We start from the raw sequence: 12,699 nt of genomic DNA on the forward strand, positions 1-12,699 counted from the left end.
CTACTTTTCAGTTTGATGCATTTCTGTTTTTTCTATGTCACGAAGGGCCAGACTCTACAGATTTAGCGTTAGGCAAACTTGTATATAGCAAAAACTATTGAATAAATACTCGCTTCTCGGCCTAATGGCTAAGATCAAGATATCTTAGCCAGGGCAAAGAGACTGCCAAAAAGCAGCGGTTATAGTTAATTATAACCTAAGAGACTGCCAGGGTAGCCGAGACACGGAATCTAGTTCCAAGAAGCATTGGCACCTCAGGAGAGGAAGTACATCATTACAACGCAAAACAACTTCACCACAAGTGAAAATCAACCCAAAACGGTATGACAGTTTCGACTTCGTATTCAAAAGCTACGACAAATCTCACTTTTGACCGAATAAAAACCAATAGAGCCAAGGAAAAGACATGGGTACTGGAAGGCGTGTTTCCAAGTAGACACATATGCCCTACAGACACCACATATGAGGCCCTGGTTTTTGAGGACATCATACGATTCATTGGAAATGAAGACATATTATCCATACATGTCTCAAATTCAAAACGAATCACAATCTACATTCCGGATAAAAAGAGCTTTGACAAACTACTACAGAAGGGGTTACGGTACAGGAACAAACAAGATAATGGTTGGGAAAAATTGAGGCTCCAGCCGAAAAACACGGCTGGATCATCATGGACACCCACCTTTCTACAAGTGCCAAGCAACAGATCTTCTAAACTATTGCCAAAAATTTGGAATTGTAAGAACAATTTATAGAAAGCGTCTTTCATCAGGAATGCACGAATCTTTCGGACCCAATATCGTGGCTAGATTCATGGTAACCAATGGAAAAGTTCCCCCGAAATTTCTGTGCATAGATGACCACACTATAAAGCTCATGTACAATGATCCAAGAGAATTTATTTTTTGTGACGGCTCGGGGATGGGTCTGACCGAAGGGGTGGAGGAGGTCTCTAGGTCATCTCGAACCCAGCCTGGGCACGAAGAAGCAGTCATGCCCAGCACAGAAAGAGAGTTCAACTTTGGCAAAGATGAAGATGGGAAAATAGTACAACAAATTACAATTAAAAACTGTAAAGACGATGCTATTGTAGTAGACGAAGAGAAATCTGAACAAAACACCAAACCAAAACCTAAAAACGAAACTAAAAAGGAACAAAACAGAACAGAACAGAACTTTTGAAGAGAATTTTGTCATGATCAAATTTACAAAAAGAGAAAAAGAGAGACTTAAAAGTGTAAGAGATAGAGAACATCATGAAGCCTTCACTAGAAACTCTGAAAATGATATCGCTGTTATGTTGTCAGGGGAAGACTCTCTCCATTGCAACACCAAAGTTTTCAAGAAAATCAGAAAACTTAATTATCGAGAATACAATAACTTTTGCCACCTTTGGAATTTGACAAATTTCGAAAGAGTAGGAATTATACCGCAACAATTTCTCGAACAACAAGAGACTTTACCAAGAATTAACATTAAAGAAAAAATTCAAAAACCTAAATACACCGAATCAAAGATGGAATCTTCCAAAAAAACCGGAAAACACCGAATCAAGGATAGGAAAAGCAAAATCTACGCTTCACCTATGAGAACGAGTGACCCGGAAGTCAAAATGGACACCGGAACCGAAGATCAACATGTCTCACCCTCCGGTGAGGCAAAAATTGACTTCACAAAAATCATTGAACAAACCATCCCCCAAAACCGGGAAGTTAGAAAGGAGGAAGGGAAAGGCCTTATCCGCCTAAGAAGAAACTTTTCAGATGACCAGGAGACGATCTCCAAAAGAGGGAAAACGGAATCGCTAAAACAGGATGACCCACCTGGGCAGGGGGAGGGTGTCCAGGAGGCCGAGTCTGCCCTTGAAGGGAAGACCCCCCCTCCGAGTCTAATTCGGAAGTTAACTTAGTGGAACCAAATCTCGAAAACATGGCAACCCCGGTGATCCCCGAAACTCCCTTGGAACAACAACCACTAGAGGAAATTGACCAGAGGGAAGAGGAGGGAGACGTGGAACTTGACTACAATGAGGAAAGCCCAACTCGAACACTCTCTCAAAAATACGAAAGTGAAGGGGACACAATTATCTCTGACGATACCTTCTCAGAAGCTGACTCTGGGAAACTTCAGTTAGATGAGGGGGAAAACTCTGACAAAATTGAGCAATATGAGGACACCCAGTCAACACCACCCGGTGAAGACGGTAATTTTGACGAAATCAAGGAATTCTCAGGCAGTGGCGTGGTGGGAAAATTTCTCTGGGGTGGCGAAGGCAAATATGGCGCATTTTTAAAGATTTTTTGTTTTTGGCGCCCCTCTCTATACGCTCATTATGAACACTAAAAAGGGAGTATGCGAGCGAAGCGAGCCATAAAAATTTTGAGTTTTTGAGGTGATGAGGGGCGCCATTTTTATTTTTTCATTTGTCAATCTTTCGATATGGGCGCCTGAAAAATCCTTCTTGGCGTCGCTTATTTTTGGGCGCCCCCTCTCAAAATGGATCCGCTGGGGGGGCCTGGCCCCCCTACCACCACGCCACTGTTCTCAAGCACTAGTTCAAAACCCGATGCTCACTCAACACCTAGTTCCACACACAGTCCAACCCCATCTTTTTCGCACTTTGAACTAACACTCGACTTGAAATCCTTGGGAGAAGAACAAACCACAATTTTCATGAGGAAGATCCAAAATAGGAATAAAACAAAAAAGGCTGACATAAAACGGGTTAGACAAGGAAACCCTGAAAATTATAAGTCAAAGGAACACTTTAAAAATTGGACCTTCGAGAAAACAAAAATTCAAAAAGACGTTGAAAAACTTAGGAGGTTGAAACCCAACTTGTGGAGAAAGGAAAACCATCTGGGGTCCGTCACTTTTAAACCATCCTCCGGAACAGCGGTAAGATCCCCTCCCAAAGTCATTCGAAGCAAAAAAGCTGAAGAACTGGCCAAGGCATCTGTGAGCACCGGGGGGAAACTAAATGCTGACAAAAGGGAAATGCTTAACCGGGTGACCCCAAATCGGCTCCCAAACGTCCCTTTGACGAAATTTGAATTCAACAAGCTATGGCAAGAATTGAGGGAAAAACACAAGAATACGGAAACCTACCCGACACTGGTCCCCAGAGTAGTAAATGGGAAACTTGTCAAAATAGGGTCCATCACATCCTTGATGTGTGGCTTCGTTGCACCAATATATATTCAGAACGTTGCAAAAATGATCTGTATCAAGTTTCCATGCCTTCGTCACAACTCTTCAAAAAGCCCCCGCGGAATTAGCGGAAGCTTTGATCACGAATGCCTGTGTGACCAAAATCCCTTACAACGACCAGAATACGGATATCGAAGCCATAAACAAATCCCTCAAAGTCAGCTTAAACCAAGGTGGGCAATGCGATGATAGTCTTTACCAATTATACACCAAATATCCAAATCTTTTGTATATTCCAAATTAAAAATGATTGAAAAAAATGTTTGTATCTCAAAAAAATTTTCTATTTTATCATATAACATAAACGGTATGCGTGATGCCCACAGGAGAGTGGTTCAATTTGCTGAGCTAGTGAGGTGTCAGGCAGACTTCATTTTTCTTCAAGAAACCCATCATGTTGGCACAGACAAGTGGGAAAACCGGTGGCCTAAAGAGAAATCCTTTTGGTCAGATGGGACTATTTTCTCACGTGGATGTGCAATTTTGCTGGGTCCCAAAATTAACCAAAAAATTCTTTCTCAAGAACGAGATGCACAGGGTAGATACGTGTTTTTAAAACTTTCCCTTCAGGGGTGTATTAAACTCAATCTAACCTGTATATATGCACCTGATAATCCCATGAAAAGGGTGGACTTCTTCGAGAATCTAAGATCCCGCTTAACCATCTTTTGTGGGAACGACCCCTTGATTTTAGGGGGAGATTATAACTTTGTGGAAGACCTCTTTCGTGACAGAGTGGGAGGGGATGTGACCCTACCCCAGTTCACCAGGGGGAGGGAAGAGTTTCAAGAGATTACACGTTCCTTTGACCTCCAGGATCAGTTTTTAACTGTGGGAAAGAAAAGGAACGAGTACACCTGGAGAAACTCAAAAGGCACTACCAGGAGTAGGTTGGAACGTTTTTACGTCAGCACCCGTGGGGCCATTCATCCTTTGGAACTTAACACTATTAATAAACCTCAAGATCATTCATTCATCCTCTGGAACTTAACACTATTAATAAACCTCAAGATCATATTCATCCTGTGGAAACTTAACACTATTAATAAACCTCAAGATCATTCATTCAATCCTCTCATTCGGATCATTCATTATCCTGTGCACAACTATTATAAACCATCAAGATCATTCATTCATTAACATTAACACTATTAATAAAACCTCAAGATCATTCATTCATCCTGGAACCTTTAACACTATTAATAACCTCAAGATCATTCATCATCTGGAACTTAACACTATTAATAAACCTCAAGATCATTCATTCATCCTGTGCAACTTAACACTATTAATAAACCTCAAGATCATTCATTCATCCCGTGCACTTAACACTATTAATAACCTCAATATTCATTCATCATCCCGGGGACTTACACTATTAATAAACCTCAAGATCATTCATTCAACTCCTTGGAACTTAACACTATTAATAACACCTCAGATCATTCAGATCTCAACACTATTAATCAACCTCAAGATCATTCATTCATCTGTGGAACTTAACAACCTAAATCAACATAAACCTCCTCAAGATCAATTCATTCATCCTGTGGCACTTAACACTATTAACAAACCTCAAGATCATTCATTCAACACTTAAGAACCTCAAGATCATTCATCCTGTGCAACTTAACACTATTAATAAACCACAAGATCATTCATTCATCCTGTGCAACTTAACACTATTAATAAACCTCAAGATCATTCATCATCCCGGGAACTTAACTATTATAAACTCAAGATCATCATCATAACTTAACACTATTAATAAACCTCAAGATCATTCATTCATCCTGTGGAACTTAACACTATTAATAAACCTCAAGATCATTCATTCATCCTGTGGAACTTAACACTATTAATAAACCTCAAGATCATTCATTCATCCTGTGGAACTTAACACTATTAATAAACCTCAAGATCATTCATTCATCCTCTGGAACTTAACACTATTAATAAACCTCAAGATCATTCATTCATCCTCTGGAACTTAAGACTATTAATAAACCTCAAGATCATTCACCTATTTTTCTTAAATTCAAAACTACTTTTGAACATCAGAGGGGAGAAGGTTTTTGGAAACTGAACACCTCCCTTCTAGACTCAAGCTCCTACAAGGAACTCGTCAGTGGAGTCATACAATTTTCACTGGCCCAACCTTCGGAGAATATTTCTGTATGGTGGTATATTCCCAAGGAGGCAATTAAGGATGAATCCATAAGGGCCTCCAAAGAAAGAAAATTGAGAATGTCCGACGCCAAGAAAGCACTACAGAATAAACTCGATGGCCTGATTTTGAAACCCGGGAAAGAGGACGTTAATGCCCAGATAGTGGACTTACTCTCTGAGCTTAAAATACTCCAACTCGAGAACGCGCGGGGAGCGCGGGCTAGAAGCGGCCAACAACTGGCCGAACAGTTCGAACAACCAAACTCCTACTTCTACGCGGTTGAAAAAAAACGCGCGGACGAAAAACGCCTGGATGCGCTAATGATTGAAAATGAAGTCACCCAGGACCAGTCCAAAATCAGTCCATACGATTTCTATAAAACTTTTTGAGGAGACCACCGGTCCTGGTGGAAATTTTCAATTTCATCACCGCTTTCTCTCGTATGTCTGACTCACAACAGATGGCAGTAATTTCCCTACTACCAAAAACTCACTTACTCACCAAACTGAAGACCAGTTTCACTCCAATGTTGTGATGCCAAGATTTATTCTAAAATACTCAGCAACCGCCTCAAGACTGTAATGACTGACCTTGTCTCAGAAGAACAGGTGTGTGCTGTCCCTGGAAGACACATACAGGACCACACTTTGCTTGTGCGCGAGTTGATAGCTTATGCAAATCACAAAGGAACCCCATTATACATCATATCTCTGGATCAGGAAAAAGCCTTCGACCGTGTGGATTGGGATTTCATGTTTCAGGTTCTAACACGACTTGGCATTCCAAAAACATTCATCAAAGCAGTAAGACCTCTGTATTCCAATCCAATATCTATGGTCAATGTCAATGGCCATATGACGGATCCCATTCCTATCAAAAGGGGGGTTCGTCAGGGGTGTCCTTTGTCGAAGTTCTTATACGCCCTAGTCGCCGAGACCATTGGGCTGGCAATTCAGAATGATAGTACCATTGTGGGTGCTGACGTATCCGGTTCTAGAAAGGTGGCTAAATGAGTCCAGTATGTCGATGACACGAACCCAATCATTCGAGACACGGACTCAATTTACCCACTTTTCGAGCTTTTGAAAAAATATGAATCCAGATCCTGCGCGCGACTTTGTCCAACTAAGACTCGTGGTATTGCCACCAACCACCCATTGGGAAAACACCTTTGCCCGGACATCCCAATTAAGTGGAACCGACCCGGTACCATATTTCTCGGAATCATTTTCACATCAAATCTAACCAGATCAGCCGAACTAAACTGGGACAGAGTTTTGGAGAAGGCTGAAAAACGGATGGGTTCCCTAGCAGATCGCAATATCTCTCTGCGCGGCAAAGTCCAGATCATAAACACTTTGGTTCTATCCAAGGCCTGGCACGTGGGAAGAGAGGCACAAAACGCTTCTCATGAAATTGGTGTTTCCATACATTTGGAAGCCAAAGAAAGAATTAGTCAGCAGACAAGCCATTTTTCTACCCCTTGAGATGGGCGGCTTATCTTTGCTTTCGCTGTCACATCAATGCGCGTCCCTCCAGATTAGCGACATCCTGAAGATTGGAGCGGACAAAGCCCCTCTTTGGACTTTCTTGGCCACCTATTGGCTGGCTGACCAGATCTATGGCTTAAAGGATGAATGGAAACACCTTTTCAGCAACAACAGGCCAAAAAATATTTTTTCAAAAAAACCAAAACATTTTGAACTTATTCTATCACTATTAAAAGAGGTCATTCCAAAATTATCACCCAAAACGTAATCAGTGTCCTCCATAAGGAAGTTGGTCAATTCTGACCAGCAGACTTTACAGAGGACACTGGAAGCCAGAAACTACATTCAGAACCTTGTGGGCTTTGAAATTCCCTGGAAATTTCTGTCACAAAACACCTACTCCCTTCCGATTCCAACTAGACATGGGGATATCAGGTACCTTTTGAGACACAATGCCTTGCTAGGAAAATCTAATATGGCAAGGTGGTATAAATACTTATATACTTAAGTGAACAAAAAAGTAAAATCAACACAGTTTGTTTTTTACGATATTTCGTTCTATTTTCAGAACTTCATCAGGTATAATACTGCACAAGCGTTAACACATTTTTAAATGCTACAAAAATCAGTGATGCGTAAAAAAGGCGAGAAATAAAAAATTCTAATGAACAAAGGAAAAAATTCTATAGGGAATAAAACAAAGAAAATGTTAAAAAGATTTAATAAAAATAGGTGCGTAGCGATAATATTTACAACGTTAAAACAGTACAATAAAATTGATGAAAACAACCCCGTGGGGAATAATCGTCGAAAACAATAAAACTAAAAATTTAACAAAAAAGGTTTCGAATTAGCACAGTAAACGCAGTGGAAATTAAAACGGAAAATTAAATGCTCGTGTCCCCTTCTGGTTTATTCAGGACAAAAAGCAAAACAAAAAGAAATTACGGAACAAAACATGGGAACACCTGATACTAGTAGAGCACACAACTGTGCTGTAGGCATGCCCGTAGGTCATACCAAGCAGTCCAAAGAAGGGCGTTCTCCCAAAAACGACCGGTCATAACCAAATGACCGCAGTATAAGCTCAATACTAGCATCAGTTATCCCCAGAAAACTGAGGAGTTCAAAAAATGGCCTAATCCGGAACAACAACTTCACGATCGTTCAACCCGTGAGGAAGGAACGTATTAAGTTTATATTGCCAAAAACGTTCTCTCTTCCTGACATCTTCAAGGCTATTTCCCTGGTCAATAAGAGTGTATTCAAAATCTGCAAAACCGGAATGACCAGGTAGGTCAAAATGTTCGTGAAGTTCTTGTTGTGGCACAGTTTTGTCCTTGTGATATTTGTTACACGATTTATAATTACTGAACCTAGTTCTAAAAGGAGTCGTGCAACTACCGACATACTGAATACCGCAGGTTTTGCATCTAAGAAGGTATACAACATTGGATGAGCTACAGTTCATAGATAACCCACGAATGTTGTATATCTTTCCATTCCTAGAAGCAAACTCTGATGTATTCTTAACTGAAGGACAAACACCACAGCGTTTTCCAAGACATGGTTCACTCTGGCCTTTGTTATCATCCCCCAAGGTAGGGACTTTCGCGCGAACCAACATATCTTTAAGACTTTTCCCCTTGCGAAAGCCCACTAACGGCACGTCTTGGAAAACCTTTTGGTGTACTTTATCAAAAGCTAAAATAGAGTGTGCCTTCCTTACAATCCTATAAAGGTTCCGGAACGCAGGATGGTAAGTTATCATAAGAGTGAGCTTATATTTCTTTACACTCTTTTCCTGCTGTAACAGATCCTTTCTATCGAACTTCCGACCCTGTATCACCTTCTTGCGCACCAATCTCTGGCAATATCCTCGCTTGAGTAGCCACTTTTCCAAATCATCGCATCTTTTGTCAAACAACTCGGGCTTCGAACAGATACGGTTTAGCCTTAATGTTTGACTATATGGTATAGACGTCTTACAATGATCCGGATGGCAAGATGTTGCATCAAGATATTGGTGCGTGTCAGTTGGTTTTACATAGAGGTCGGTCTCTAACTTATCCCCTTTACGACTGACCTTAACATCCAAGAAATTGATTTCTGAGTCGGAAAAGTCTGCCGTAAATTTGATAGAAGGATGCTCGGCATTCAGATATGTCAGAAATTCGTTTAAAGACTCTTCCCCGTGTTCCCAAAGCAAAAAGACATCGTCGATGTATCTCCACCAGACTAAAGGCTTAAGAGGGAAATTGTCCAATAAACGTTTTTCCAACATGTCCATAAATAGAATAGCATACGAAGGGGCCATTTTTGTCCCAATCGCTGTTCCTCGCTTCTGTTTGTAAATTTTACCATTGTGCTCGAAAACATTATTTTTGAGCACACAATCAGCCAAATCGAGAAGACTTTCAGTCGAAATATTTTTGTCTTCTCGTTCATCCAGAGCGAGTTTTAATGCCTGCAGTCCTTCATCATGAGGAATGTTAGGATATAGGCCAACTACGTCTACTGTGCATAATAAAACATCTTGTGGCAATGAAGAAAGAGAAGAAAGTTTCCTCAAAAAGTCATTAGTGTCTTTTATAAATGACTTAACCTTTTGAGCCAGTGGTTGAAGATGAAAATCTAAAAAAGCCGAAATGTTCTCCGTGTAAAACGAAGAATTAGAAATCACTGGTCGACCTGGAACGTTATAGAGCCGCTTGTGAATTTTAGGTAATAAATAAAAGCGACCTAACTTGGGATTGTTGACAAGAAAATAGTCCAGTGTCTCATGAGAAATGTCACCTCTATCATTGATCTTGTTTAGACAGGATTTTATTGTCTGAACAAGAGGACCGACAGCATCATCCTCGAGTCTCTCATAGACGTTTTCGTCACTAAGCTGAGACTCGGCCTCTTTAAGATAATCTTCCCTATCCCAGATCACTATCCCCGAACCTTTGTCAGCCCCTTTTATAATAATAGAATTGTCATTTCTCAAGCTAGCAATCGCTTTTCTCTCCTCCCTTGTCACATTATGATGTTTTATTTTTGTATTGATGTTGAGAATTTCCTCTTCTAATCTACTTAAATAAATTTCAATGGCAGCATCTTTGCCCTTGGGATTGAAGTTGCTCTTTTTCTTAAAAGGATTATGAATAAAGGGTCCTTCATCCCGAAAATGCCAAGCTAGACGCAGCCTCCTCCCAAAACGCTCCAAATCGGTCTTAATGGCTGCTCTATCAGAAAAGGATGGGGTAGGTACAAACTTCAATCCCTTGGACAATAAAGAAATCTCAGCATCATTCAGTTCTCTCTTAGAAAGATTTAGAATATTGTCAGATATAAAAACACCTTCAAGGCGTGTCCCCTTTCCCTCCCCTAATTCTAATTCTACTGCAGTTTTTTGATTCAGATTAGTTTTGTTCAAGCGTGAATCAGAAATAACAGTAGAATCCCTCCCTTGAGAATCCTCATTACTAGACGTATCCCCTTTGTCCCCAGATGACGCAATCCCTTGAGAACTCTCCGTAGAATCCCTCCCTTGAGAACCCCCTAAAACCGTCTCATCAAGAGACAATAAATTAAATAAATTTTCAAAATCAGGATAAATACCTTTAATGTGTTCATTTAAGTCCTTTTTAAAAGAAAATTCATTCAAATGTTCATCAAACCTTTTCATTCCATGACTTCCTTTTTCAACATCTCCAGCCACCAGTTTTCTCAATTTTCTTCGCTTTCTATACACAATCCGTTTTTCTTCTTTCTCCAAAAACTTCATCAATTTCACCCACCAATCAATAAGTTCATCCATATCATCCGTATCTTTTTCCAACTGTTCAAGTGTCTTCCAAAATTCAATCTCAAAATCGATCATCTTCTCAGCAATACCAAGTAACAGTGTGTCGAGAAGTTGACGTTCCGACGACTCGATTGTGTCTTTCCAGGAGGCGATTAGTTCTTTTGATTTAAATTCAATAAAGGATTCCTTCTTTATTTGTATCCCAGATGGACGAATGTCTATAAATTTGCAGGTTTCCAAAAAACTGATATGAAAAACTTATATACTTATATAAATAAATCAAAATGTGGGCAAGAGGAGACTTTAACTCACGTATTTATGTGCAGCTCGTTTGGGGAACTTCGAGAAAAAATCCTATCATCCCAGCGGGGACGGGATTCTTAGATCTTCTGTTTGGCAAACAAAAACATAACCTGGCCTCATGCTTTGCGGTTGAAAGCCTACATCAAATGCGGACATCACGCTGTAAATTTGAATATGAAGAGAAATTAGATAATATTTCTTACATATTTCATAAAATTACTAGGACAATAAGATCTTGTGTCCTTTTGAGTCCAAACTCCAGCCCTTTTGCTTGTGAGCTTTTTGATCCCGGCAGCGGCTCTTTTAGTTTCCGAGTCTTTTGCAACCTTTTTTCTGTACGGTCACTGCAGATGAAATTTTTGTGTCCATTATATACTTAGTATATATAAAAGTTTTTTAAAAACAGTGAAAAACGAAAAATCCTATTTTCTGCTGACGCCATCAAAATTTCGAATAATTTTTTTTTTAAATGATCGACTTTAGTAAGATACATCTTTGGTGAAAGGTTGAAGACAATTGAATAAACCATTTTTGAGAAATTCAATTTTGAGTTTCGATGACGTCATCGATTATTACGTAATAATCAGTTTTTGCGGTTTTTAAAATGAGCGAAGAAACAATTAGGTTACACATCAGGTTAGAAACTACATCATAGTACCCCTCATGTTCAGTCATTTGTTTGGTCATTTTCTGTCGACTAATACGATCTAAAAATTATGGTAATTTTAAGACATGCCATAACTTACCCGAGAAATGACAGCTCTATCACAAAGAACATCGACTCAAAATTGAAAACGGAACTAATATTTGAAAAACAAAAACGACGACGAAAATTTAGAAATTCATAGATATCCGATTACTTGGTGGTTAAATAAAGCAAACTATTCGAAAAGGAGACAAAACATTCGATAGAACACTTTTTCAGAAAGAATTTCGCGATTCGCAAAAATTTAATACCCGCAAAAATATTTACACTTATGGTAAAAAGAATCTCAGAACCTTACAGACGTTTACTTGCTTGCTTGCTTACCAGCTTTCAAAATATATACAAACACCGAACAAAAAACTATTATTTCTCAAACCGAAAATTAAGATAACGTATACCAGACACCACAAGAATCTTCCATTCTTTCACTCTGTTCTTCCGATAAATACTTCTTTCATCTAGCAGCGCTTTTTACCGAAATCCTCCAATATTGTTCGCTATCCAGTAAGTCGATCAATCTTTGACCAGTACAAGCAATATGGATGATCTAAGAGAGGAACAGTATAAGTAGAAAACCAACTATCATACCATATTCTGTCACTTAGATGTTTGGAAGTCGTGAGTTCGAAGCCCTTAGCACTTTAGTCCTCAGTTTAGTTGCCGTGTGATAAAAAAATCGTGTGTTTGGATAGTGATAGGCTATTAGTTTAGTGCTTCGTCCTTGTGAAACTGAAGGCAATGCACAGTAGACTAACGTCTCGATTATGGTTCGGTTTTGAGAAAATCACATTTTAGAAAATTTTCTAAGCCGTTAGGAAAGTGTTGGAAACGCCATTCGAATTGTTGACAAAGTGTGAAGATCAGGAAAATTAGAAAACGGATTCAAAAATTGAATTCAAATTTGTATTTACCAGGGTCGGGAAACAAAGGATCCCGGATAGTGAGTTTCTTGAATATTCTTATAATAGGAAAGCAAGTTGGATATTTTGTTTTATGGTGATAGAAATCGAATGTTTTCGCATGA

At 39.5% G+C, this 12,699-nt stretch overlaps 1 protein-coding gene across 1 annotated transcript; it reads left to right on the plus strand.

The window, feature by feature from the left end:
- Window positions 1–5,964: 5,964 nt before the first annotated feature.
- LOC136817090 (uncharacterized) lies at window positions 5,965–6,396 on the plus strand. The gene has a single exon (XM_067073429.1). The coding sequence runs from the start codon at window positions 5,965–5,967 to the stop codon at window positions 6,394–6,396; it is 432 nt and encodes a 143-aa protein (XP_066929530.1).
- Window positions 6,397–12,699: the final 6,303 nt, after the last annotated feature.

The sequence above is a fragment of the Clytia hemisphaerica genome, unplaced genomic scaffold (genome assembly GCF_902728285.1).
Source record: "Clytia hemisphaerica strain Z4C2 unplaced genomic scaffold, Clytia hemisphaerica genome assembly, whole genome shotgun sequence".
Lineage (NCBI taxonomy): Eukaryota > Metazoa > Cnidaria > Hydrozoa > Leptothecata > Clytiidae > Clytia > Clytia hemisphaerica.